At 38.9% G+C, this 27,709-nt stretch overlaps 4 protein-coding genes and 1 pseudogene across 5 annotated transcripts in view; 3 read left to right on the forward strand and 2 right to left on the reverse strand.

Moving 5' to 3' along the window:
• The window catches only part of slc39a11 (solute carrier family 39, member 11), a 164,643-nt gene extending 157,924 nt beyond the window's left edge, over positions 1–6,719 (forward strand). Inside the window, exons 7-10 of the mRNA XM_085361218.1 lie at positions 4,919–4,988; positions 6,034–6,132; positions 6,216–6,374; positions 6,481–6,719. Coding sequence (XP_085217344.1) covers positions 4,919–4,988; positions 6,034–6,132; positions 6,216–6,374; positions 6,481–6,559 — 407 coding nt within the window. The 3' untranslated portion in view covers positions 6,560–6,719. The remainder of the gene's footprint in view (positions 1–4,918; positions 4,989–6,033; positions 6,133–6,215; positions 6,375–6,480) is intronic.
• Positions 6,720–13,074: 6,355 nt separating this feature from the next.
• LOC146626264 (uncharacterized) lies at positions 13,075–16,813 on the reverse strand. 2 transcript variants are annotated; one of them, XR_014906463.1, is made up of 6 exons: positions 16,747–16,813; positions 15,867–15,981; positions 14,868–15,141; positions 14,599–14,721; positions 13,837–14,472; positions 13,075–13,799 (listed from the first exon to the last, which is right to left on the reverse strand). XR_014906463.1 is itself a non-coding variant. In XM_085360414.1 (5 exons), exons 2-5 carry the CDS (start codon positions 15,965–15,967, stop codon positions 14,119–14,121), a joined length of 852 nt encoding a protein of 283 aa, XP_085216540.1. In that variant the 5' UTR covers positions 15,968–15,981; positions 16,747–16,813; the 3' UTR covers positions 13,075–14,118. The 2 variants fall into 2 exon arrangements, 1 of the variants encoding a protein (XP_085216540.1); XM_085360414.1 differs by having other exon boundaries at positions 13,075–14,472.
• A 651-nt stretch (positions 16,814–17,464) lies between these two features.
• Positions 17,465–27,709, forward strand: part of pkd1b (polycystic kidney disease 1b) — a 42,138-nt gene continuing 31,893 nt past the window's right edge. Inside the window, exons 1-3 of the mRNA XM_085361219.1 lie at positions 17,465–17,481; positions 27,082–27,262; positions 27,443–27,636. Coding sequence (XP_085217345.1) covers positions 27,150–27,262; positions 27,443–27,636 — 307 coding nt within the window. The 5' untranslated portion in view covers positions 17,465–17,481; positions 27,082–27,149. The remainder of the gene's footprint in view (positions 17,482–27,081; positions 27,263–27,442; positions 27,637–27,709) is intronic.
• Positions 17,703–22,170, reverse strand: LOC146626266 (ankyrin repeat and SOCS box protein 12-like). The gene is made up of 3 exons (XM_085361220.1): positions 22,114–22,170; positions 18,662–19,432; positions 17,703–18,033 (listed from the first exon to the last, which is right to left on the reverse strand). Exons 2-3 carry the CDS (start codon positions 19,422–19,424, stop codon positions 17,882–17,884), a joined length of 915 nt encoding a protein of 304 aa, XP_085217346.1. The 5' UTR covers positions 19,425–19,432; positions 22,114–22,170; the 3' UTR covers positions 17,703–17,881.
• LOC146626267 (uncharacterized) lies at positions 19,776–21,010 on the forward strand (annotated as a pseudogene).

Consider the following 27,709-nt stretch of genomic DNA (forward strand, 5'->3'; position numbering starts at 1 on the left):
TCCTTAGAGGTCCATAGATTGATCTGAAGGTCAACCTGATAATGCCACACAAAGCTATTTGACGCTATGTTTCTTACTGCCATCGTTTGTATTGACAACATTGAGGCATTTAGGAAATGATATATGAGGATTCTAAACATCACATTACTTTTGACCTCTGACCTCTTCTTCAAAGTCAAATAAGGTCAAACTTTCATGAAAAAAGTCTTATCTTTAAAGCCATGGTTAAAACTCTTCTGCCTTTGTATTGGCAATAAATAGCATTTTATTGATTTTATTTGACCCAATTTTTACATTTCACGTCCACCTTTCTTTAAAGTTAAACCCAGAACGTGTCTCTAAAGGAAGTGCTGTCATGAGAAAGAGAATGAGCTGCCTACATAGTGAGAAATATACTGTAGTATAATGTTATGTAATAAGCTCAAGTTATACATATCCAGTTATTTAATACCCCCATTATTCATTACCTACTCCTACATAGTGTTTGTGTAATCATAGTAAACGTATGTAAGCATACCCTTATCTAAATTTCACTGCACTAGAAAACCTCTTCAATTATATTCTAAAAGAACAAAGCAAAAAACAAAAATAATATATTCGAAATATAATATTATTTCTTGAAAATGTAAATACATTTTAATTTTTTTTCTATTCTTTTTTTAAATGTAATTCGTTTTTTCTGTCACCAATTAACTTCAAAAAATGATTGAAGTAAAGCAGACACGTTGGGGTTTTTTTAAAATGAGAGTTGGCATCTTTAAAGGAAGGAGGCAGGAAACCGAAAGGCTGAACCAAGGGCCAGTAAGAGATAAATAGGAGTCATATTAAACTGTGGATCACTCAAAGCCACTCTAACAGAGTCCAGTGATAAAATTATGGAGGTGGAAACGAGCATAGTAATGGTTTGGTTTTTAACAAAAGCTCTGTGGCACAGTAAGAACATATTGTGACTTTATGGCCTTTGTCCAGGTTCCTTGTTTAACTGTTTTTCAGCAGTATGATTGTAACACCATAGAGTGAGAAATTGTCTGTATGAACAGTTTGACTGCTCGTTCTCATAGTTTCTCTATTTAAAACTCTGTTCTCTGAATTTAAACTGAGGGGAGGAACGCCGTGTTTCCAGAAAATATTCCCTCCTTTAGTGTTCGATGGCAGTGGTGGAGAGTGTGAGCTGACACAGAATGGTGACTGTAAAGGCCATAGCATATGATTCACAATTTCCATGGTGATCGAGGTTGGTGACCTATTGTTTTCTGTGCACGGCAAAAGATTTCAATGAAGAATAAATAAAAAACTCAATAAAATAAAACAGTGCAGTTTATTCCTACTCAGCCTTTCTTCTAAGACTTGATTTGTGGAGGACGTCAGGAAGGTACAAGAATTTTTTTTTCCCTCCACAGTATTTTAACAATCCACAAGGTATGCATTTAAATGCCACGAGATGCAAGCAAAGACAGTAAAACATAGGGCTCAGGGATAAAACCTGACAGGTGTGTGAGTGTTTACCACTCCCCTGCTAGCTCTGGACTGTGCTTTGGAAGAAAAGCTTCCAGCCCAGTGGACTCTTCAGCTGTGAAGCAGGATGAGAGGTCAGCAGCTGTTGTCAGAAAACTAATTCTTCATTCAAAAGAGCAGACAAAAGTCTGGCAAATAATCAGTGTCAATGCTGAAACTCATCCTGATTATTTAGGTGTTATCCAAGTAGCTGATGTAATTTCCTTAGTATTTAAAGCAGCTCATTTTGAAAACTTCTAGTGTGCCTCTAGCCTTGCACAAGCAGCTCCAAACAGTGAAACTCTCACAGCTTATGTTTTATTCAAACACAGTTGAAGGTTTTTCAGTGCCAGATTTTTTACTGGCCCTTCAGCATTTCAGACTGTTTCCGAGGATTAAGTGAAGCAGACCCACAGCGTACCCAAAGGGTGGTTTTTTCCCCATAATGCCACTACACTGTGTCTGCCTGTAATGAGGCAGCGGGAGGTTGATAAGAACTAGTCTGTGTTGTTATGAGAGGTAATAACAGGTGTTAGATTGTGATGAAGTGGTACCTCAGCTGGAGAAGTCTGTTTTGCAGGGACACCTGGTTCCTAGAAAAACATCCTGTTACTTTTTTTGGCCTCTGTGTTAGCTTTCCCCTCTTTAGTTTATCTTCTTGTTGCTTCATTTATCTCTCTTATTCACATTCTACTTGTTTTTGTATACAAGAGGTGAAATACTTTTAGAAGAAAAAGTGTTTTAAACCCTTTGAAATTACCAACGGAAGATCAGAAAACTATGTTCTTTCAAGATTGTTTCTACAACAGGACAAATTACTAGAAGTACCCTGTGTTGTGTCTTGAGCGCCAGTTCTCCAGGCTTTTGAGAGTTTTTCTCACTCATTTTCAGTCCTGGTTTTTAAGCCACTTAACACTGACCTATGAATCAGCTGAACATAAAAAAAAACTTGCCTAACTCGAATGACAGACAACTCGCAAACACAGTCTGACAAACATCAAACAGTATTTTGGCAGCAAAGAGGTGATCCCCAAAGAGCTGAAAATGTGTTATGTTTCATTGTATGCAGTGTGTCCTTAAAAAATCTTTAACAACTTGACAAATAGAGAACATAATAAAATGTGGCTGAGTTGATGATTATCGGTAGAACAGTATCTGACGTCAGAGGAAATCAATTCAGCTGACAGGACCTGAGTGATACACCTGGCTCTTCAGTTGATCACCATCACTCATTATCATCATCAGAAATGGTCTCAATGACTGAGTGTCTGTCGTCTTTAAGACGCACTTAAAGAATGAAATCGGGTTGAATATGGGGTTTGACAGATGACACGAGAACTGGAGTGAAAATCAGCGGCAACAGGTTTTATGGAGTCAAATGTCAATTCTTGGTTTAAATGGCGGTCAATATTTAAGGAGGACGTCGAGAGAGACATGCAGTGAGTGCCTACAGTTGTCTGTAAAACGGAGCGGAGGCTTGGTCAGGATTTCTGGCTTTTAGCCAGGCGGGGGGGGGTTAGGTTAAAATTAAAGGAAATATTTTTTTCAACCATGCAATACTAGCTGGAAAGCATCTGACGGCTTCATTTTTCAGCATGATGATGATGATGATGTCAAAAACACTGCCAGTGCTGTAAAAGCATACGAGAAATGACATAATGGAACACGATCAGTCTGGATTGGCCGCACCTCAACTTTGTTAAGCAGTGTGGGATCATCCTGAAAGCGAACAGAACAAAAGGCAGCCAACATCCAAAGAAGAGTTTTAATGTCCCTAAAAAGCTGAGCATACCAAATATTGACTTTCACCTCCTAAATATTGTACAAATTCTGGCTTATATTCTGTATTTCCATGTGTTTGTTTCAGTACATCGCTGCACGCGCTTCCCATTTTCCTAACAAAATATACAGAAATGAGAAGTGGCTCAAGAGTTTTGCACACAAAAAAAATTAAATATAAATGTTACCGTGGACTGTAAAAGAAAAGCGTATTTATTAGAACATGAGGTAATTTGGGCCTCCTGGAGCTCAGTCATACTTCAATTCAATTCAGTTTTATTTATACAGCACCAAATCACAACAACAGTCACCTCAAGGTGCTTTATATTGTAAAGTAGACCCTTCAATAACACATACAGAGAAAAACCCAACAATCATATGACCCCCTATGAGCAAACACTTTGGTGACAGTGAGAAGGAAAACCTCTGGCAGAACCAGGCTCAGGGAGGGGCTCTATATTAATATATAAAATGTAAAGAAATGAATAGAAGTTGGCAAAAGAGCAGAAACCATGATGTTATCTTTTATTTTAATCACACCCTCTGTGACCCTCTCAAAGTACAGTTTAGGCTGAATTCTGTTAAAAAGCATTAATTTGGTTACTAACAAGCTAGTATTAAGAAGGTAACGCGCTGTGTCTGTAGATAAAAGGTTGGATTAACAAACACAGCAAAAATTAGTAAAGAAAAACATTTGTTAATGGTGCTTTAAATGTTTCTGTAATTTAATCAGTGTGTCACACGTGATTCTAAGTGCTGTGCAAACCTCCTCCAGGCACAGTTTTACCCTTGATTCTTGTTCCTGCCTTGTTTCTATAAATCCTCGCTGTGCATAAAGAAAATAAATAAATAAAGAGACTATGAATCAGCAGGTTGTAGCTTTGTAACAACATAGCTGTTAATGCGCATGACAGGATGTGTTTGCTTGTCAGTGTTTGAAGCAGGCCACACACACACAAACACTCATTATAGATACCCTGTGACCTTTTCACTTTCAGTTTGAATAGTGTGTGCTTTAAATATATGTGGCAGGCATGACAAATGAGACAAATGGGACATCAGAGGAGAGGGCTGCTGCTCAGAGTGTGCAGAGAGGCAGACAGACTGGCTCTACACACTGGTCCCAACTTTAAGAAGCCCTCACAGCACAGATAAAGCGGCTTTCCCATTCTATAGCCTCACTGTCTGTAGCATCTAAAGCAGACAATTCACAGCACCTTATAAGGAAAAAAACCCAAAAAAACCCCCACAAGACCTAATTTCTTATATTTACACTCAGTCACAGTTCAGCAATCATATTTCAATCTACAGTCTCCATCCCACAAGGGCTGCATATCCACGTATAGCAGGTTTCATAATAGAAATCTGTTTGTAAACAGCAAGACCATCCTTCAGACTGGGAACCTCCACAGGCGTTTTGCTGTTAATAGATCGGTTTCCTGTTTGAAAAGACAGCACCTAGTATTTTTCTTTCACAGTACACAGACTTTCTGTCCATGCTGATTTTCTTCACGTATTTTGTTATCATCTACAGTTTGCCAACATGTTCTTCTTTCATCCATCCCCTTAAACTGTTCTTATTCCTGTGTAACAGAGAAGCCCAGGGACATACACTAACAAAGATCAACTGTTTGTGTCTCTGCAGAGGGCTTGGCAGTAGGTGTTGGTTTTGGAGCTGTAGGAAAGACAACATCTGCTACCTTTGAGAGTGCCAGGTAAGACTGATGTAAAACCCGAGAAACAAATACAACACACGGCCTTTCTGAAGTTGTGAAAAATGGATTCTTGCTTTATTGATTGGTCTGTTAATTTGGCTGTTGAGCATTTTATCCGTCATTGCAGCTGGAGACAGTTTAAAGCGTTTAAAGAACTAACCTTAGTATTTGAAATGTTGGCTATGGCTAATGTGAGTATCCAACAATGTAATAGTATATAAATGATTGGAAATAAGTTCCACTTTGAAGATGGGTTTGATTACTTTAGTGTGTTTCCATGCAATCCCATAACTGTTCTCTGTTGTGTGCTGCTGACACCTAGTGGTTATATTCTGGTACTGGCGATACAGTTGGAGATCCCAGCAAACCTTTTCTAAGGCAGCAGCCTTGTCTCTTGAAGCAGCTGCATGTTTATCTGTGGATCTGAAAAGGCATTAAGATTGAAAACAATCAGGTCTTTAACAAATAGAAACAAGGTAACACTTTGATCTGCTAACAGCGTGATTGCAGTTTCAGTTACACACACTACCAAAAGCAGTTATAAAATAGAGTTAAACTACACGTGTAGATACTGATTAAACACAGGCTGCAGCACTTATTAAAAAATATTGTTAAACCCAGGACCCACTGCACCAGTGTAGGGTCTGACAATGAGTCCAAGGATTTCATTCCAATACGTAATAGCAGTCAGGGTGGCTTTGCCTAACCTGTGGACTTCTGGGTCCCGCTCCATGGACCTGCCTCCCCACACCATCACTGACCCATGGCAAACAAACCAAATTGGTCCCCACTGCTTATCCAGACCCTTTCTGAAGCTTGGGAGCAAGCTCAGGGTGAACCTCCTCTGATCTGTGCGGTTGACCTTCCAATTCTGGTATTCAATGGCAAATGCCAATCGGGCTATGTGGCACTGGGCATTGAGCACAGGGCCCAGTAGAGGACGCTGGGCCCTCAGCCCACCTTCATGAAGTCTTTTTCTGATTTAATATTTCATAATATTCCTTGTAAAGAAAAGTTGGGTGACTGATTGTTTGTGTTCCATCAGAAATTTGGCCATTGGTATCGGAATCCAGAATTTCCCTGAAGGGCTGGCAGTGAGCCTGCCCCTCCGCGGGTCAGGGGTCTCAACATGGACAGCCTTCTGGTAGGGAAACCACAGGTTTCTACTCACTGTATCAATCTTCAAACAGTGTGTAGCTTCCTTCATTGTTGGTGTTCTTCCTTCAGGTATGGTCAGCTTAGCGGTATGGTGGAGCCTATTGCCGGGCTGCTCGGCGCCGTAGCTGTTGTTGTGGCAGAACCTCTATTGCCATACGCGTTGGCATTTGCTGCCGGGGCGATGGTCTATGTGGTGGTGGATGACATCATACCTGAGGCGCAAGTCAGGTAAAAGTGAAAAGGAGGAGTTACTTTTGGGGTGGGGGGGTCAAAGCTAGATTACTTGTGCAAGAGGTCTAATCTATTACCCTTTGCTTCAACTTGGCATCACCAGTGGAAACGGAAAGCTGGCATCCTGGACCTCCATCCTAGGCTTTGTAGTGATGATGTCACTAGATGTGGGTCTAGGCTGAGATCACCGTGAGGACCGGCGATCCCTCACAGGACATGATGTCGTCATCATGATGCAACTTGTATTTTAAGTAAAAGGGGGACCAAAATTAGTGTTTGATTCTCAAACACTGTTTATGCATTTAGTTTTAATTGTTGATCATAAAATTGATCAGGTTTGGAAGGATGATCATACTTGAACTTAACTTTTGTCATTCACATTTTAACAGTGATTTCCTGAGAGCAGCTGACATGTTTTTCATGTCTGATATTTCATTAAGGAATTAATTTCTGAATATTTAAATGAATATTCATATTCCAGGGCTGGAGAATGTTTTGTTGGGACTTTGTAGCTTTTAAGTTTAGAAACAATATTATAAGTACAGATAATTTCTGTTCTGTTAAGTTAAAATGAATGTGTTGGGTTTTGTTTCGTCCATTTCCCTAATGATCACGATACTTGAACTCTGGTGTTTGGCTTGCTGTTGTATGGGAGTGAAAATAAATAATTACAACATTTCTACATCAGTCGTCTTGTCATCATTAAGAAACCAGACAGTATGATTATGGTGTGTTGAATTATGGCATTTCAAATATGACACTTTGCAGCTACATGTTTAACCTAAATATTTCAAACATGCAATCTAATGTCCCAGGATTATGATGCTTTTATTTTGAGATGTGGTGTTGTCGGTATTGATTTGATTTGAACAGTAGTCTATTTTCAGACCTTTTGATTAGAGATGGACCGATCCGATATTACGTATCGGTATCGGTCCGATACTGACCTAAATTACTGGATCGGATATCGGAGAAAAATAAAAAATGTAATCCGATCCATTAAATATCACGAAAGCACCTCACAAAACTTGCAACACGCCGTAACTCACCTCAGAACGTCGGAGCAGTATGCATCACGTGATAGAGCAGCTGTGGCATGCGGGACCTGTCGGTGGTCTGGATAGCATGTGGAGCTTCGCTAGCAACCCCGCATTTCATCTCCGACAAAGTTATCCCGAGAGAAGTAAAGCAAGTGTGTAAGTCCATCTCTGAATGTTTGTAAAGCATTCCTGCGTTAAGCTTAACGAGCGACTGCCTCTCGCTCTCCGGCTGCTACTTCAATCATGAAACTGCTTAATGATCAGCTGATCGGCTTTTCTGTCGCGAGTCCGTGTCTCTAGTTTGCTTTTGGCCCACTTTGCACCAGACAGAGGAAACCAGCGGCTGAACAACAGCAGCACGTTTAAGCTTGATCAGCTGTTGTTAGAATTTATTTATTATTACTTTCTACACCAGGATCTTTTTCTACGTAGCTGACGCTGGTAACTGTGCAGGGGCGGATCTAGCAAAGTTTAGCCAGGGGGGCCGATAGGGCATTAACAGGGAAAAGGGGGCACAAAGACATACTTTTCTTTCTTATTCTCATTTAAAATGTCGAGCTTTTAATAAATAATTATCTGACACCCAAAGTTTTAATTTGATGTAAAATGAATAGAAGTCAATTACTGTACATAGTGACTATTAAGTCTAATATATATACCCTAGTAAGCTATAGTACTTTTTCCTTTGGGAAGGTACCATCTGTGCAGTCTGCAATTTTGTTGAAGAAAGATGTTGAATCTATTTAATATTTCTTGAAAAATAATTGATTTCTGTGTATTTTTTTCACACTGCATCAAATTAAGGTTGATTACGTCGATTAAGCATCATGAGGTGGAGCGTGAGGGGTGGTTCCCTATTTTTTATTTATTTATTTTTGTTGTTGCTGGGAGTTGGAACCCTATTAGTTAGGTTGCTTAATATTTATGCTAAGTACTCTTTAAAATACCAGAATAGGGAGGATGGTGTAGGTTTAAGTTTATTAGATTGATCAGTATTGCTGAACTATGAAATATTTTTTTTGCATACAGGTATAACAGAATAGCTTTAGTGTAGTTGTTGTTTTAAACTTGAGTATGAACTTATACAAAATGCAGCAAGATATTTAAAAAACAGTTTTGTTGATTAAAAAACACTATATCGGATTCATATCGGTATCGGCAGATATCCAAATTTATGATATCGGTATCGGACATAAAAAAGTGGTATCGTGCCATCTCTACTTTTGATTTTACCGTGTCATAAGATCTTGTATTTGTTCATCGACTAACCTTTTGTAATCTATGAAAGTACCTCTCACAATAGTGTACAGCAAAATGGCCATAAAAAATGTAACCTATATACAGTGGTGTGAAAAAGTGTTTGCCCTCCTCCTCTTGTTTCATCCGAACCACATTAGAGAAAGATAAACAAATAATGCAGTTTCTAAATTATAGTGTTTATTATTAGGGAAGGGGAAAAAATCCAAACCTGCTCGGCCCTGTGTGAAAACGTGATTACCCCCTTAACCTAATAACTGGTTGGCCCACTCTTAGCAAAAACAGCTGCAATCGAGCATTTGTGATAACTGGCAATGAGGCTTTTACAGAACTAGGAAGAATTTTGGCCGACTCATCTTTGCAGAATCATTTTATTTCAGCCACATTGGATGGTTCTCAAGCATAAACCAGCTTTTTAAGGTAATGCCACAGCATCTCAATCAGAATCCGGTCAGGATTTTGACTAAGCCAATGTCGTCCTTTGTTTTTTTTTTTCTTAAGCCATTCAGAGATGGACTTGCTGGTGTGTTTTTTGATCTTCGTCCTGCTCCCGAACCCAAGTGTGCTTCAGTTTGAGGTTACAAACAGAAGGTCGAACATTCTTCTTCAGGAGTTTTTGGTAGACAGCAGAATTCATGGTTCTATTTACCACAAAGTCTTCTAGATCGCAAAACAGCCCCAAACCATCACACTACCACCACCATATTTTACTGCTGGTATGATGCGTAATGAGACACACACCCTGCAGAAACTTCAGCTTTTGTCTAGTCAGTCCACAGAGTAATTTCCCAAAAGTCTTGGGCATCATCAAGATGTTTTCACAAAGGGCTCCATAGGCTTGGATTTTTTTCCCTTTAATAATACACACCTTTGTTTAGAAACTCCATGTTGTGTTTACGTGTGTTATCCAATATTTAAATCTGAAACATTTAAGTATGACAAAAATACCAAAAAAAATAGGAAATCAGGAAGGGGGAAAACCCTGTAAATTCACCACAGTGCAAGTCAACCTGTTTATCCTGCTATACATTTGCATAGTGACTGAAACCAGCAACACTGACTAACAATGGGCCGTGAGAACAGTTTCATGATCAATAATATGCAAATTGCCATTGTCATACAGATATTTGTATCCAAATGTAGAGACTAAAAGTAAAAAGTAAATACGTAAAGCACAGATACCTCAAAATTCTACTTAAGTGCAGTAACAAATTTGTACTTACTTCCCACCTGCGGTCAAGGCACGCCTCCTGGCAGCCCTGTGAGACCAGAGACTGCAGTTTGTTCCAGACCGTTTGGCCATATCTTCCTGCAATCCTTGACTGCACATCTGTAAAACATTGTGTAGCGACAGGGTGCGGAAACCCTTACTCTTATATTGTCCCTTTATATCTCTTCAATTTCAATTAATTGTCAGATTTTCTTCTTTTGAAACAGAACTTTCAGACAATAAATAAATAAAAATATAAATATTTCAGTATGTTTCATCAAAAAAAAATTCTTACATGCAGTATTGTGTAATTTATTCCTTAAAAATGTATTGTGCTATTTACAGTGGCTTGCAAAAGTATTCGGCCCCCTTGAACTTTTCCACATTTTGTCACATTACAGCCACAAACATGAATCAATTTTATTGGAATTCCACGTGAAAGACCAACACAAAGTGGTGTACACGTGAGAAGTGGAACGAAAATCATACATGATTCCAAACATTTTTTTACAAATAACTGCAAAGTGGGGTGTGCGTAATTATTCAGCCCCCTGAGTCAATACTGTAGAACCACCTTTTGCTGCAATTCCAGCTGCCAGTCTTTTAGGGTCTGTCGCTACCAGCTTTGCACATCTAGAGACTGAAATCTTTGCCCATTCTTCTTTGCAAAACAGCTCCAGCTCAGTCAGATTAGATGGACAGCGTTTGTGAACAGCAGTTTTCAGATCTTGCCACAGATTCTCGATTGGATTTAGATCTGGACTTTGACTGGGCCGTTCTAACACATGGATATGTTTTGTTTTAAACTACTCTATTGTTGCCCTGGCTTTATGTTTAGGGTCGTTGTCCTGCTGGAAGGTGAACCTCCGCCCCAGTCTCAAGTCTTTTGCAGACTCCAAGAGGTTTTCTTCCAAGATTGCCCTGTATTTGGCTCCATCCATCTTCCCATCAACTCTGACCAGCTTCCCTGTCCCTGCTGAAGAATAGAATAGAATGGCCTTTATTGTCATTGTACAGAGTACAACGAAATTGGAGTGCCACTCCCTTGGTGCAAGTATCAATAATAAATATAAATGTAAAATATAAAAAGTACAAAAAAAACAAAAACAATCGTAAGTACTCAAACAATAGTATGTACAATATACTAAATAAAAGAGAAGCACCCCCAGAGCATGATGCTGCCACCACCATATTTGACAGTGGGGACGGTGTGTTCAGAGTGATGTGCAGTGTTAGTTTTCCACACAGAGCGTTTTGCATTTTGGGCAAAAAGTTCCATTTTGGTCTCATCTGACCAGAGCACCTTCTTCCACATGTTTGCTGTGTGCACGACTAATAGTTGTCCTATGGACAGATTCCCCCACCTGAGCTGTAGATCTCTGCAGCTCGTCCAGAGTCACCATGGGCCTCTTGGCTGCATTTCTGATCAGCGCTCTCCTTATTCGGCCTGTGAGTTTAGGTGGACGGCCTTGTCTTGGTAGGTTTACAGTTGTGCCATACTCCTTCCATTTCTGAATGATCGCTTGAACAGTGCTCCGTGGGATGTTCAAGGCTTGGGAAATCCTTTTGTAGCCTAAGCCTGCTTTAAATTTCTCACTAACTTTATCCCTGACCTGTCTGGTGTGTTCTTTGGACTTCATGGTGTTGTTGCTCCCAATATTCTCTTAAACAACCTCTGAGGCCGTCACAGAGCAGCTGTATTTGTACTGACATTAGATTACACACAAGTGCACTCTATTTAGTCATTAGCACTCATCAGGCAATGTCTATGGGCAACTGACTGCACTTAGACCAAAGGGGGCTGAATAATTACGCACACCCCACTTTGCAGTTATTTATTTGTAAAAAATGTTTGGAATCATGTATGATTTTTGTTCCACTTCTCACGTGTTCACCACTTTGTGTTGGTCTTTCACGTGGAATTCCAATAAAGTTGATTCGTGTTTGTGGCTGTAATGTGACAAAATGTGGAAAAGTTTAAGGGGGCCGAATACTTTTGCAAGCCACTGTATTTGGGATTTTTGGGGACGGGGGGGATATCACTCTGATGATGTAGAGGTTTTAAAAACTCACAAAACCCCAACAATCAAACGTGATCAAGTTCTTCCCCTAATCTACTAATAATGCAAGCACATTTTGTTACTCGTAATCTGAAAAAAACAAGACAGTATGAGCACATTTTGGACACGTGTCTCTCTCTGGAAACAGCATTTCAAACCAGTGTTGGTCAGAGAGACCCACAAACAAGTGACATCATAAGAAACATATAGTGACAGTCATTGACTACAAAAGATTTTCATCCATCTGTTAAAGACGGCCCTTAGGTTTAAACTTACGTTAGTTTTTCAATTTAATTTTGAGCCTGATATATATGTATTAAAAACGTCTCTGTAAATCTATTTCAAGAAAAGAACAATGAAATAATCTTCAAAATAAATGTGGTGCTGTGCTCTACTTTATACTGTCCCTTCATGCTACCGAGAGACAGAACAGGTGCTGTCAGCCTGCAGCAAACTTAAGCAGTCTTTCAAATTTAAAGATTGACCTAAACAAGCAGTTCTTCTGTGTACAGACAGCTCTTACTGGGAGTGTTTTTTTATTCAGTTGCTCTGTTGCTGTGGTGATGGGTAGAAGCAGGCTAGATGGTTAGAAACTAAAACTTTTATTGACATTGACACGTTTTGGTTTTTTTAATTAAAGAATTTTGTTGTAATTTTAATGTGAAAATATTGGCTGGGTCTTACAGACAGAAGGTTTGAAGAGCAGATGGGTGTTGCTGAATAGATATAAGATTATTGATGACTAAATCTTAAGTTGATTTGACTAAAATACAAAGTGTAAAAGTCTGTCGTGTTTTTACCGGTGAAAGTTGCTTCATGCGGTTTACAAAGTGTCTTATTTTCCTTCACATAAAATGTGAAATGTGTCCATCTGTCTGCTCTCGTCTTCCTCCTAACCATTGACATTTTGCAACAGGAAGTGTCTCTTCCTTCCAACCCGTTTGTTGTGTGCAGAATCAGATCAAATTGTGTGCGTCAAACATGACTGGACAGGGAGAACTTGTCCCCCCTCTCTACGTAAATTCATTAGTTCTGCTTGGAGCTCATCTCTCTGTTTTTATCTCTTTTTTATTTGTCAAAGAAGGAACAGAGACATTTCATTATAGTTTTTTTTTAAATTTATTGTTGTGTTTTCATCAGCAAAATCATGAATAAATTTTTTAGTGAATGATATTAACACTGATGAGGAACCACCATTGTGCTGTAACTCAGTCTAGCTTATTTAGCCGGCAGCATGCTCCTTCTGCGGACCCATTTAAGGAAGTAACATGATGATGAAGAGAAACAATGTATGATTTTGTTGTTGCAGAGTCATTCACACACTAGGAAAAGCAGACATAAACCACACATAAACTACAGTACTTGTAAAATCTATCTTTCAAGTTTACATTTTGGTGATTCTAAAAGCATCAAATTTAGTATCCACTCTCTAATAATTATGGGCATTAACTCTGTTTTATGACTCTAATGTAGCATCAATGCAAGGGTAAAAAATGTAGATCATAAACGGGGTTGTTATACTTTCTAGAATAGGTCTGTGGGCCACTTTTTAATTTCAGGAATTCATCTAAGGAGAGCTTAGGAATGTAATTATAGACATGTTTCCCTTCCATGCAGAGCTTAAATCATGATTTTTACAAATATAGATGGGCTTTTGAATAAAACCAATTTACAAGATAGTAAACATGTTATTCAAGTCCTGAGAAAGTAACAAATATAGGTGCGATGGCACAAAGGTTTAAAACCAAACTCTACCCATATTCCTTCCAATTGTATATGGCTCATCCATTTACTTTAAACAAAATCCAAATTACAAAGTGCTTCACATGAGCAACTAAAAAAACAAAACAAAACACTAAACCAAACACACACACACACACACACACACACACACACACACACACACACACACACACAAAGCCATCAGAGAGCAGTATATTGCAGTAAAAATGAAAGAGATTTAGGACATAAGAATTGGGAAGACCAACTGACTGGCGACTGATTTTCTTGGTCGGATTGGTTTCACTGGCCAAGATAGAAATATATTTTCCTCCACTGGATTCCCAGGCCAGTAGATCAGACTGGACCCTTACATAACTGTACTGGCCACAAAAAAATTACTTGTTTCAAATATTTTAGTTTATTACTTGTGGCTTGATGCTTGATGATCAAAATCAGGTTTTGATAACAAAGTCAGCATTTTGCCTCACAAGAGCTGGAATATTTGCTTGCAGTTTTGAAAAATAATCCCTCGTCCAGGTAATCTGAGGTTTAGAAAACAGAATCTCTATTATCTTATTGGCATTTTGAGAATCATCACGATTTCTCATCAAGGTCTTGAATTTCTCCATCAGACGGTTCATGTCCTGCTGATAAATCCCTGCCGCACGCACGGCTCTGGATCCATCAGGTTCTCCTGCATTTTCTAGACGAGCCTGATGGATCAGCATCTGTGTGTGGAAGGCAGCTCCATTCACCCACTGCTTCAGAAACTGAGTGTCCATATGTTCATCTATCAGCATGGAGTTCTTAGAAAAGAAATTGGAGTACACGGCATCATAGGGTTAATTACGAACATTTCTATACATGAATACTTCTGTAAAATCCCCTATTCAGGGATGATTTGTTACAAATGAAAGCTGGCAGCTTTGTACCTTTAGCCGTGTGAGCTGGGCACTAAGAGCAATCTCAATTTGACGGGTGTCAGAGAGTTGAAGTTGTGGGTCTCTCAGGTTGATCTGCATACGCTTCAAATACTCGTGCATCAGATCTCGCACCTGCACAGTTAAAGAGGGGAATGTTAAGGCAAATTTTGTATGTTGATCAGCAGGACTTTTTTTTACAAGGAAAAAAGTGAATTAGTAAGCTACATTACGCATCCAAATGAACACCACTTTTAAGTGCTAACTTCTTAAGTTCTTACCTCCTTGGCCTTCTCCTGTGCGAACACCCTCTCTAACATTTCAGCTGTGCCCATGGTTTCTTTATTTAGGCTTTTGGCCACCACGTCTAAGGCCAAGGAAATGATGAGAGCTCCCAGTCCGACAGCATGAGGCACCTTGCTGAGCCCACCTAGAACATTCCCCACCTCTCTCACAATAGATGCGACCTGATTGAGTTCTCCACTGTACAAGACGTGGTCTCTGTAATTGTTCAGCTCTTCAGCTGAGTTGAGCCCAGAGAATCTCTGCAGGGAACTGAGAGGATATTTGTTTCCCATTAGTTTAGCACTCTACAAGGAACTTAGCTCATGCTGTTATTATATTTTAATTAACTATTGATTAACTTTTACTGCCCATTTTATTTCAGTTTTTGAAAGGTTCAGTTTGCTCCTATGATCACTAACTTTGCAAATGTTTAATGCTAAACACAAAGCTCTTGGTATTAAAACCAAAAGAGTGTTAAAACAATGCTCTACATGAAAACTCAACTGATTAACAAAATGAGTGAATTTACATTGAAATCATGTATGTCTCTGCTTTGTATTTTGTTTGATGTAGAGATCTTATAGATATATCATCATGTAGCATGGAACGTCATCATATATAATGGAACTTTATCGTCTAGAATGTAACCTCATAAACTAGTATGGAATGGCACAACGTAGCATGTCAGGTAGGATGGGATGTCATTGTGTCTAATAGGATGTCATAATGCAGATGGGAATGTCATCGTTAGCATGAAATGTCAGTTTAGAATGGAACGTCATCATGTCATTATTTAAAACTGAATGAAGAATGGGATGTCATCATGTAGAACGGAATGTCCTATTTAAGAATGGAATACCGTCTTGAATGGAGTGTTATCCTGTTGATGGAACTTCATCTTGCTGAACAGAATGTCATCATTAAAACTGGAACGTAATCATGTCGAATGGAACGCTAAAGGACACTCGTTGTCTTTTGGTTGTGGAATTGCTCACCTGTCAATTTTAAGTTCATCCAGCTGTAAAACATTGCTAAGCATATCAGCAATACCTTCAAAGGCCATCTCCTCCTGCTCTGGAGATAGTGTTTGACCCATTTCCTGTTTAGTTGCTGTCATGAGAGTAACAAAGAAAAAAAGCTTTAATTTTTTTTTTAACATTATCTGAGACAGAATCTTTAACAATTTTTGAAATTATAAACATGTTTTTTAAACTTATTTAAATGGACTTTCCCCCTTGTTTTTTCAATGGTTTAACAAGAAGATTTCTGTTTTTCTTTCTTTTGGCACAGCAACCTGCAGGTTTAGCACTGACTCATCGTGCCAGAGACTGAACACGAATCCTTTCACTTTTCCCACATCTACATATATATATATATATCTCTAGATGGTTGTGGCCACATCTTTTTCACATATTGATTTACACAGAAGATAAATCCTAACTTCAGTGCTCATCTGACTTTAGTCATGCTCCATTGAATATCACCTAATCTGAATTTCCTTGTGCTGATTATGATTGTGTATTTTTTGAGAAGCAATTTCCACAAGTATAAAATCTTTTAACATATTCTACAAAAAATGTCATCATCTGAACATTTTGGGGAATTCTTTGACTGTCTCTTTGACTCTTTCTGATTTTGAGAAACAGCTCATGCAAATGCCTAAATAAAAGTACTTAAAGATTTTTTGCTAGTGATCTGCTCTTTGGGACACAGTAAGTACAAATCACATCCTTCTTGCACCCTTCCTAAAAATATATCAGATATAAATATTCTTGTTTTTTTGGATGGGTGGTGCTCTTAGAAGATATTTTTGCAGAATGTCCCAGGCTAAGAAGCAACAGGATTACAAACTGAAGCTGTTAGGTATCAACTCACCTAAAGATTAGAAGTTAGCAGCAGCAGCAGTGTTGGAGGTTATTTCCTTCAATTTTTGAGGTTCATGTTTAAATGGTTGAACGGAAAAGGTAAAAGGTCACAAAGCACCAATGAAGACCTATGTCAACATACTGAATAGATGAGAGACAGGACAAAATAACCACTGACAAAATAATATTCTTGCATGGTGTTGTCACAAGAAAATGTTAGAAATCCAACTTTCTTGCCTTTCTTTTGATCTATATTTGTAAGATAATAATTAGTTTGTTTAATTTTGGAGATTAATGTCTCTCATTTTAGCCAACTTCATATAATTTTTCTTCTTGTGTCCATTTTTATGCATATGTCAGTTCCTCCCCTCTCATGTAGTATTTGTTTTCAGACCAGATGAATGGAGTAGTCTGACTCCCTTACATTTTTTTGTCCTGGTTTTTGGCAGTTATTTATATAATATCATCACAAAGAATTGTGATAATGTGCAAAGCAACAGGACTTTGCCTGTCTAAGGTCACTGTTCTTTTGGAAATATTTGAGGATCAAAGTCTTTGTTGACAGCTCAGTGGGACAGAGGCACAAACGAGGCATTTCTTTTAGTACCACTTACTTTTACAGCCTAATCCCAACTTTGAGTGTCACGAAGCATAACAACTTTGTCTTTGGAACTGGGCTTGTACACATTTACCAACATCAGCCTCTGTGTGATGGATCTCAGAGGTGAGACTGCACGATCCTGAGGTAGATACCAGATCCTCCATCAGGTCTCGACACTCCATAACTGACGAATCGAGTGTAAAGTAAAATTTGCGTGTGAATTAGAAAATATTGTTCTGACTATAATCATTAAGGAGAAGAACATGACTGCACTGGGAACTCCAGTGCAAACAACCTTTGTAACAGTTCATTTGAGATTGGGCACACCTTGGACAGGTAAAGTGTAAGAACTACAATTCCACAACAATAATCCACCTTTATTCTTTTAGCTGAAGAATCAGTCTTAAGAGCAAGAACAATGCATACTCACACAGAAGCCATTTTAAAAAGAGGACAAAGGGGCTCAAATCCTGCAAATAAAAGCTTAAGCTAAAATAAAAAACAAAACAAAACACAGGTCATAAAATAACTTAACCTTCACTATCTACAGAACAGTGACTGGTGCTGCTTTGTGTTGCAAGAAGTTGATGAGACTTGTGGGCATTTCCAGCTGGTCGATGCAGTTGATCTTGTTGATCTTTCTGAGGTGTCTCCGCACAGCAAGTCGGCACTGTGAGGTCAAAGCTTTTGGATTTCCTGGAGACAAAACAGAACAAAGTTATACCCACAATATATCATGAATGATAATAATATTATTTATATTTAATGAAGTTTACAGTAACTATTATTACTAAACAAGACATCCAACATATATTTAACAATCTCCCAACTGGTCGTGGCAGATGGCTGCCACTCCCTGAGCCTGGGTCTGGCAGAAGACTCTTCCTGTTAAATGGGAGTTTCCCTTCCCACTGTCACCAAGTGCTTACTCAACGGTGGTTGTTTGATTGTAGGATCTCTAACTTACAATGTAAAACATATTGAGGTGACTGCTGTTGTGATTTGACACTATATAAATAAAACTGAGTGGAACATATAACTGCTGCTGTATACATATTGTAAGTACATTATTTAAGAATTTTAGCTTTTACTATGGGAAAAAAAAAATCACACCTACAAAGTGTGTTAATGTTAAATACAAATGCTAGTCAAACATATAGTATGTAAAGCAATAGTGAGGAGAGATGCCTGGAGGATAAATGTTAGAAGTCATATTATAAATGTATTTATTTCATAGATAAAACTTTAGCACTCCTTCAGTTACATCGTCATCAGTAGTGTTAAAGATCTGAAGTGAAAAAGCGCTGAAGAATCTGTCCGACACCTCTTTCTCGCAGCAGCAGCTCCACAGCCTCGTTCTGCTTCGTCGACTTCTCGATGATCAGCGTGGGGAGGTAGACGTTTGCACCGAAGTCGATCAGAAGCTGGATGTATTCCACGCCACAGCCGTGCCTAAGGCACATCTCCAGCACAGTTTTGGGCTGCTTGTCAGAGCTCAGCAGCTTGGCATCAGTGCAGTTGTAGTCTGGGTCTGCCCCGTAGAGGAGCAGCAGTTTGAAGCACTCCATGTGTCCATAAACAGCAGCCAAATAAAGCGGCCCACTGGAGACTCTGGCACTCGAGGTCCACAGTAAGACTTTGGCGCGGGAGTTCACCTCAGCGCCGTGTTTTAGTAGCTGCTTTAGAATCTCTGCGTCGCCTTCCCTTGCAGCAGTGAGGACCGGCGAGCAGTTGTTGGACGAGCTTCCGTTGGGGTTGGCGCCAGCTTTGAGGAGAGTTAAGACACAGTCAAGGTATTTCCCTCGAACGGCTGCGAACAGAGGCGTCTGGGCCTTGACGTCCACGCAGTCTATGATGGCACCGTGAGCTAGAAGGACCTGCAGACAGCTGAGGTGGCCTTTAGACACTGCAGCATGCAGGGGTGTGCCTGCAATGCCCCAGCCACCTCTGCAGTTGATGACTTTCTTGTAGATTTCTTGGCAGAGCATCTCATCAAGGAGTCTGTCATTGTTTTGTAACACAGCCTGCCTCAGCTGGGAAATTTCACAACTCCTTTTCTCTTCTTCAGCGGTCCTTAGCTTGAGCATAGAACCTGCTGCAAATGCAAAGACAGAGAATAAATAACACACCAAATATACAAACGTATGGTCCTCATACAAACACCGCAGTGCATTTCTGTTTGTCAACGTCATCTGTTCTCAAAACAGATTTGGTGTCCTTAGGGCACCAAATCAGCAACCAGTGTTTTGTATTAACCCTCTGATGCATAGTGGTCACTGGAGTGGACAGCTACTAAAACGTACATATCTCTTTAATGCATTGGTTTCTATGGTGGAACTGCATATTAGCCTCTAGAGTGCTCTCTGCTGCCATGCTCCATTGAGGTCAATTCAGTGTTCAGTTAGTGCAACTGCAAGTAAATTTCCTCTGAATCAAAGATGGCAGACAAACTGTCACCCCTGCCGACCACTGCTGGCATATCCTGTCAATCCTTCTATGCTAAAAGAGCCCAACAGGTAAAAAAAATATGATGATATGCAGTAACATCTAGGGAAGGATATTATCTGTTTGGAATAAGAAATTGTTATGTCTAATATGTAGAAAACTACAATTAACCATGTGTCCACTGTAGTGGACATCATGCATTACCCACTATATTTTTTTAACATAAGTCATAAATTGTCTCACTGTTTTTTGGGACTGTTTTGGTTATTATTAAGCATATAATTGTTACATTTATAAGCTACTCATTTAAAATATATATTTCTGTGCAGATCAGCTGTAGTTTGAGTTACTATAATAATTATTTTATCATATTTTGTAGACTTCAAATGCAGCAAAGAATAAGGCAGCGTACAGAATAGTCCAGGAAATTCCATCCAGCTCCAGTGATGATGATTTCATTGATGAGTGCAGTGATGAGGAGTTCAGTGATAAGTCCAGTGATGATGAGAGTGGCTGCCAGAGCAGAACAGAGACATAGGAACTACGGATGATGAAGACACAGACAGTCAGGATGCAGAAAGTGAGAACGATGAGGGGCAGGATGAAGAGGAAGGTCAGTATGATCAGGGAGCTGTGGGAGATGGGTACATGGCACCTGACCATACTCAAGCCCGCAAAAATATTTGGAAAGTCCAAGACAATGACTTGGTTGGAGACTTGCCTCCTTTTCTAGGAGAGTGGAAATTGAATGTGGAGGGGAAGGATCCCATAGATTTCTTCAGACATCTGTTTCCAGCAGATCTAATTGATAATATAACATACAACACCAACTTGTATGGGAAAGAACTGTCAGTAACAAGAGAAGAGATTCACCCTCCAGCAATGCAAAAGAGGAAGACCCAGTGGGACCCCACAACCCGTGAAGTGGAGAGCAGTCATCAAAGTAGCCTGTGAGGTCAGGTTTGCCACAGGATATCACTGGCCCCAACTGACCGAGGTGAAAAATGCAAACAGGTGCCATGATGTTGCGTGCACACGGAAGACCAAATACATCTGCATGCAATGCTGTGTGCCATTGTGCCCTGGATGCGTTGCAAACTTTCGCACAGCCTAGGTGTGATGAACATAGAACTGTTTGGAGATGCAGAGACTAAGATGTCAGTTTGTGTTTTCTTCCAGCATGCTACTAAGGGCTTGGTAATACTGTCCTGCATCATTATAGAACTGTGTAGACTCAAAAATGTTTCTCTTGTTGGAGATAGTTTGCCATATTCAGGTGTAGGATTCACAGCTAGGACTGTTGATTGGTTTTGTTATTTACGTCTAAACATTGGGGCCTTATGAGATGAAAGTTCCAAAAAAATTGCTGAGATGTTTTTCAAAGGATACAAGCAAACAAGTGTTTGTATATTTACAATAGAACACGAGGTAATTAATTTTTACAGTAAATTCACAGTATTTCATGCTAAGTGCTCAGGCGCATGTAGTCCACTGGAGTGGACAAGTTTATAACTTTATAAAAAAACATATTTTTGGAAAAAAAAGAGTTAAACATTTTTTTTCATGTCCTGAGAAGAATAAAAGCACTTAAGAAAAAAATCTTGACCAAGGCTTTCATAATTCATGCATCAGAGGGTTAAAGAAAACAACAACAACAACAACAAAACATAGAATCCAAAGTTCAGGTGAAATATAAATAAGGCTTCAGATCTGACTCGGATAAAAGTGGCAAGATAAAGTTATTATTCTATTTCCGGAAAAAAAAATAGTATATATAGGCGTTAAAGTTTAAGCTGGTCATTAAGACTTTTTCCACCAAACTTCATTCAAAATCTTTACAATTTTATATTCGCAAAACTAATCGTCCGATCGATGCATCCAATTAATCAATCTATGCTTGTTTATGATAAATAAAACCTTCTGGAAACCTTCGGCATAAAAAGGAATAAAGGCTTTTATAATTAAACCAACCGTTTATTAGAAGTACTGCGATTTTCCCCCGTGAGGCTGTATTGTAGGAAGAAATGGGACAGATTTAGTTTAACTTTCTTACACTGTGTACATGCCGACTCATGCCTCTAATATTAAGGAAGTTACCCATCGCATCTCTACACGACATACAACATACACACACGTATAGTGTTTCTTATCAGTACTACTTCGCGGACGATAAATAGCTTCGCTAATATTCACCCTAAAACCACAGTGAAAAAACCCAAATAGATATTAAATTCCAAATATCCCGTTAGTACGCAAACATCTCCATCCTTTAACAGTGCTTATTTCAAAGAAACGAAGCTAAACCCTTATGTTTTCTTCGTTTAACATTACCTAAGATATGTCACCATCAACAGCCTCCTTCTTTGCTTCCTGTTTTCTGCTCTTCCTCGATGGTGTGTTTGTGTGACGTACCGCTGCTGCCCCCTAGTGACTTTTATTTGCAATGGCAAACTGAAGCTTAAAATAAATATAGATAGCATAATAGATATTTAACAGATGCAATAGCAAAATATATAAATAGTCTATTAAATTGTAAAAAACAAAAAAACAAAAACAAAAAACAGTATTATTAACTGACTTGAATCAAATCTGATTTTTTGCAAATCCGATTTTTAATGCAGATAATTATTTTGGGGAACCCTTATGAGCTGCAGTCCACACTTTCAGGAACTTTAATTTGATTTTGAGTTGTAGTTTTATTAGTGCTGTAACTGTTTCAGTTCACAGTTACCTATAGGTCAGTCTGATGTAACTGGTAAAGCATAGGCACTTTTTTAATGGACCATTTTCAATCATAAGATGAAATTTTATTCACTTCATTGCTGAGTTAATATAAGGAAAATTTGTTAAAAATACATAAAGTCATGGTGAAAACTGACATTGTGAAATGAAATGGAATAAAATCCCATATTTGCCATGCTTCCTGGCTCTTGGACCCATGGTTTTCAGTTTGCTGTTAGTTCATTATTCCTTTTGGGTTTTGATAAGTGACTAATGTACATGTCAATAATGTTGTTTTGTAATGCCTTATGCTTATGAGTAAGCCCATCTGATTCCTGGTATTGTTATTTGTGCCTGTAGTTTTTCTGTTAGTTATAAATGACTTTAGATTTGTCAGTTCCCTTAACAGTTCCCTTTCTGTTCCTTCACTCTCGTCTTTGTGTCGGTCTTTTTATTTTTCTCCTTCCCTGTTTAGTTGTGTTAAGTTAATCTTATTCTCCATTGGGTTGTGTCTCTCTTCCTGTTATGTTTTGGTAAGTGTTGTTCTCTGTGGCTTGCATTACTTCCCCATCTCCTTTGGTTAATTGTCTGCAACTGTGTTTCCACCTCCCTCATTAACCTCAGTGATGTTTTTCTCTCTCAAAAAAGTTTTTTGCTAGTTTCACTCTTCATGAAAGGTTACATCACCCAGGGGTCACCACAGCCGATGGATCCACATTTGATTTGGCACAACATTCCTTTCCCTTTTTTTAGGCTGGGCATGCATCCTACTGGTCTTGAACCAGGAGTATTTTCCATATAAGATGACACCACACAGCCCCAGTCTTGCTTGGATGCAACATTATTAATATCTAGCGCTAATGAATTCAGATCACATATTCTTAACATAACTAAACATAACATAATAAAACAAAATATAACAACCCATTGGAAGTTAATACAAATAGAAGTGGGAAACACTCGTACATTTACCACAATAAAATAAGACTAAAAACATTGAACATTTGTAGGAGGCAATGTGCCTGAACCAAAAAGAACACGAACATTATACGAACATGTCAGGCTGACCAACATGCTGTAGAACATTAGCAAAATTTGAATCTTAAAGTTTTGTATCGGTAAAGTTTTTTTTTAAATTGACTTAAGAGTTGTTTCTTTTCTGCTTTGTGGTAGAAAACCATTTGAATCCATAAATACTGAACTATTATATACTTCACAGAAACCAGTGACTTTGGTCCCTTTATAGAATTTTAAGTTCTTGGGAAAGAAAGAAAAAAGAAATAAAGAAATAAAAATAAAAATACAGAAACTTCTAAGTTAATGCAACGTTATCGCCACCCTCTACATCAGGGTTGGGAGAACTCCAGGCTTGAAGGGCTGGTGTCCTGCAGGTTTTAGATCTCCTCCTGGGTAAACACACCTGAATCAAACAATTAGTTCATTACCAGGCCTCTGGAGAACTTCAAGACATGTCGAGGAGGTCATTTAACCATTTAAATAAGCTGTGTTTAATCAAGGACACATCTAAAACCTGCAGGACACTGGCCCTCGAGGCCTGGGGTTCCCCACCCCTGCTCTACATGATTTGTTCACTCTCCAGGCAACCCGGATGGCATCCTGCCTTTCAAATCTAGTCTTTGCGTGTGCGTCACAGAGCCTTTGTTGGGTAAGTGGTGAGGTCTTGCTGAGACAACAGTGTGTGGACACACTGCAGGAGAGTGACCTTTCTAGCTCTAACAGAAAAAAAAATCTTGTGGCCACACTGTGCTGTGAAGCTAAAACAACTACTGCAGTGACTCTTTGGGCTGTGAGGCTCGTTTCTGTCAGGACCCTTAGTTGCATCCAGCCTGAGGGAGTCTGCTTCTTTCCTTTGAGTGCCAGGAGGTTTTACAACATGGTAATGAGCAGCTCAGGCCTCCTCTGTCCACTCTGCTTCTATGGCTGTTGCTGAGAGACAAAGTAAAAGTCACCCAGGCGCTCACGGAGAACAGAGAAGAGGCCTTTAAAACAACAGTACCACCATAACTCATAGTGTCTGTGCAGGAGGAGGAAAGGAGGGCCCAGTGGAGATGTGTGTGTGTGCAGAAGGCACAGAAGTGGATGGAAAGGAAGATAAGACACTAAATTTAAGATGAGGAGAATCTTCAAATCTAGTGTAATACAAGGAGAGAATTAATTTCTACAATGCTCTGTTTCCATGCGTGATTTGCCCGGCAAGATGAGAGCCATGCTTGTGCCGCAGAAACACTCTCTACCCTGGATTATTTGCATGGTTTTGATCACAACTGCTGGAGGTGAGAATCTTAAGTTTGTACCAGGTTACTAAATGGAAAAGAAAAGCTGTGTTCTGGAAAAACTGCAGTATCAGCTTCAACATTTCAAAATAATTTCAAAATTCAGAAAACGTCTGGTTACATTTGAAGACGAGATCACAGAATACGACAGTATTGTTGTAGCACTCTTCATCCACTTTACATGTGTTGTCAGTATACAGCAAGGATTGTGCATTATGGCTTTTATTGTATATGTTGCTGTTTGTTTAATGTTAAAGAGAATGTGACTCCTATTTTCACCTTGTGTGTGCGGCAGAAACGTAGTCCTGGAAATGCGTACTTACTTAGCGAGGACTTTGCCAGCTTGGTGGCTGTTTGTGGACAAATTTTGTCAGCACATTAACAAACTGCAAGAAAGTTCAGAAAGCTTTAATAAAGCTTAATAACGTTGGTGTTTATTAAAGTGAGTTAAACCGAGTTAAAGACAAAGTGCAATATACTTAAATGTAATAGAAAATAACTTAAACATATATTTTTGAAGAAGACAGATGACATTGTGTTTAGTTTTGTACCAGCCAATCAAAAAGTGTTCTTTAAACTAACCTTTTTTTTCAAAATATGAAATATTTTCATAGATGCTTTAAAGCTATGGTTTTTTGTTTTTCAAAATAAAACTTCCTTCTTCATCAAATGATAGTGCTCCATTATTTAGGAGTTTATGAACATGTGTTAAAATGACAGACTTTCAAAATTAAATCCTGCTATCACAATGTAACTATTACCTGCCACCTCCTGTAAGTCTAAAAAAAAATCATTATTATTAAACACCAACTTTATTGGTGTTTAATAATAATTACCAGACTAAAGTCTGGAAATAACAACAGTTTCACTGATGTATTTCAAGAAATTCTTGTTGATAATGATACATTTTTAATCACTGAAGGGTTGAACAATATTATATTATATTTACCAGCTTTTACCAACTATTTAACTTTTTTCCCAAAATCTCGACATTGTAGCAGTTTGAATATTTGATTCCTGGTTTAATCCCAAGAGGATCTACTTAATATGTGAGGCTTCCTTCTGTGCGACTGCACTCAACAAAGAAAAAAATGCCCAAAATGTAATGTTCACTTTAAATATGAAATTACATGCATTTCTTCCCCATATAATTTGTTACTTAAGAAATGCAAGTATTTCAAATATTAAATTTAATGGAAGCTGATCAAATGAAATTTGTTTGAAAAGTATCCATTGAATTTATACCAACCATATATTTGGTAATTTTATCAATAAATAAACTGTTGATTTTATATATTTCAGCTGCATTTTATTTAAAATTAACGCTTCATGGTAATAAGGCCTATAAAATAATAATTTTTGAGTGCAAAGAAGATCCTGTACCTGAGTGCAATTATGAGGTAAAAATTACTTTTTATTTGATTTTGTAAGTCAATTGCAACAGTTCAGAGGGAAATCTTAAATCTTTATGGTTTGCATGCTAATATGACATTTGTACTTACCTTTCAGATTAAGAATTATGATGTGTGTCAGCCCAGTAAAAAGGATAGAAGAGACTAAAAAGAGTAAAGGAGTAAAAAGAGACTAATGGGGCGATCGTGGCTCAAGAGTTGGCAGTTCGTCTTGTAATCGGAAGGTTGCTGGTTCGACCCCCGGCTCAGACAGTCTCGGTCGTTGTGTCCTTGGGCAAGACACTTCGCCTACCGCCTACTGGTGATGGCCAGAGGGGCCGATGGCGCGATATGGCAGCCTCGCCTCTGTCAGTCTGCCCCAGGGCAACTGTGGCTACAACTGTAGCTGCCTCCACCAGTGTGTGAATGAATAGTGGAATTGTAAAAGCGCTTTGAGGGTCTCGAAAAGCGCTGTATAAATGCAATCCATTATTATTATTATTAATGGATACTTCAATTTTTCATAGTTTAAAGTTTTTCTGATGATCTTGTCACAGTTTGAATGTGTGCATTTTACTTGTAACAGAGAACTTTTAAAGAGGAATGTTTGTCCCACTAAATTGACTGTATTTCATACAGAACATTACACATGGAGCATGTAGCGCTTCTCTCCTAAAACCAGTGCTGTAGCTCAAATTTCCTGATAAAACCAGCAGGTGCTTTGAAGTCTCACAAACACAACGTCAAGGTTAAACCTAAAAGCTGAAATGTGATTCTGTCAAATGTGTCTTTGTTCAGCTGGATTTAAAGCTAATCACTGATGTGATTCACATGAGTTATGTAAGAAAGCACTCCTTGCATGTGGTTCGCTAAGTTTTGCTGTTGCTTTCCAGAGAACATTCCCTGCCCGCAAGGCAGTCAGGTTCACCTGACCAGCCTACGATGCTATTGGCTGTCAGAGATGGCAGTGTCATGGTTTGAAGCACGGGCTTCATGCAGAACGACCCTGGGAGGGGACTTAGCAGCTGCTGACAGCCTAGAACTTCAAAGTTTCTTTCTTCATGCCTTTCCACTGTGAGTCTGACAAACAATATACACAGTCATTCATATCATATTCTCCTGAGAACTTTCTGTTTTTTTGTGATTTGTGTGTCTACTGCAGAGGACAAATGATGACCCTGGTTCTCAGGAGGAGATGCTTCTTCAGCCTGTTTTTAATCTTTAACACAGAATGTGTAACATTTTGTATTTTAGGAAAACCACTGTGTGGGTATGGCTGCAGGACTCTGACCAGGAAGGGGTTGTTCAGTCACAAAGTCCAATATGGTGGGACAAAGATGATGATAGTCCAGGGGAGTGCACTCAGATGGCACTGGGAACACTGGGAAGGTGGAGGAAGGCCCAGTGTGCAGGACAATACCATTTCATCTGTGAAATGGAAGTAAATGGTGAGATTTTTGTTTCATTAAAGGACACCAGAAACACGCATGAATGTGAAAGCAGGAAGGAGAACTGAATGCA

Source organism: Diplotaxodon limnothrissa, linkage group LG8, assembly GCF_057381915.1.
Source record: "Diplotaxodon limnothrissa isolate DT_005_m linkage group LG8, D_limnothrissa_male_GT1.1, whole genome shotgun sequence".
Taxonomy (NCBI): Eukaryota; Metazoa; Chordata; class Actinopteri; order Cichliformes; family Cichlidae; genus Diplotaxodon; species Diplotaxodon limnothrissa.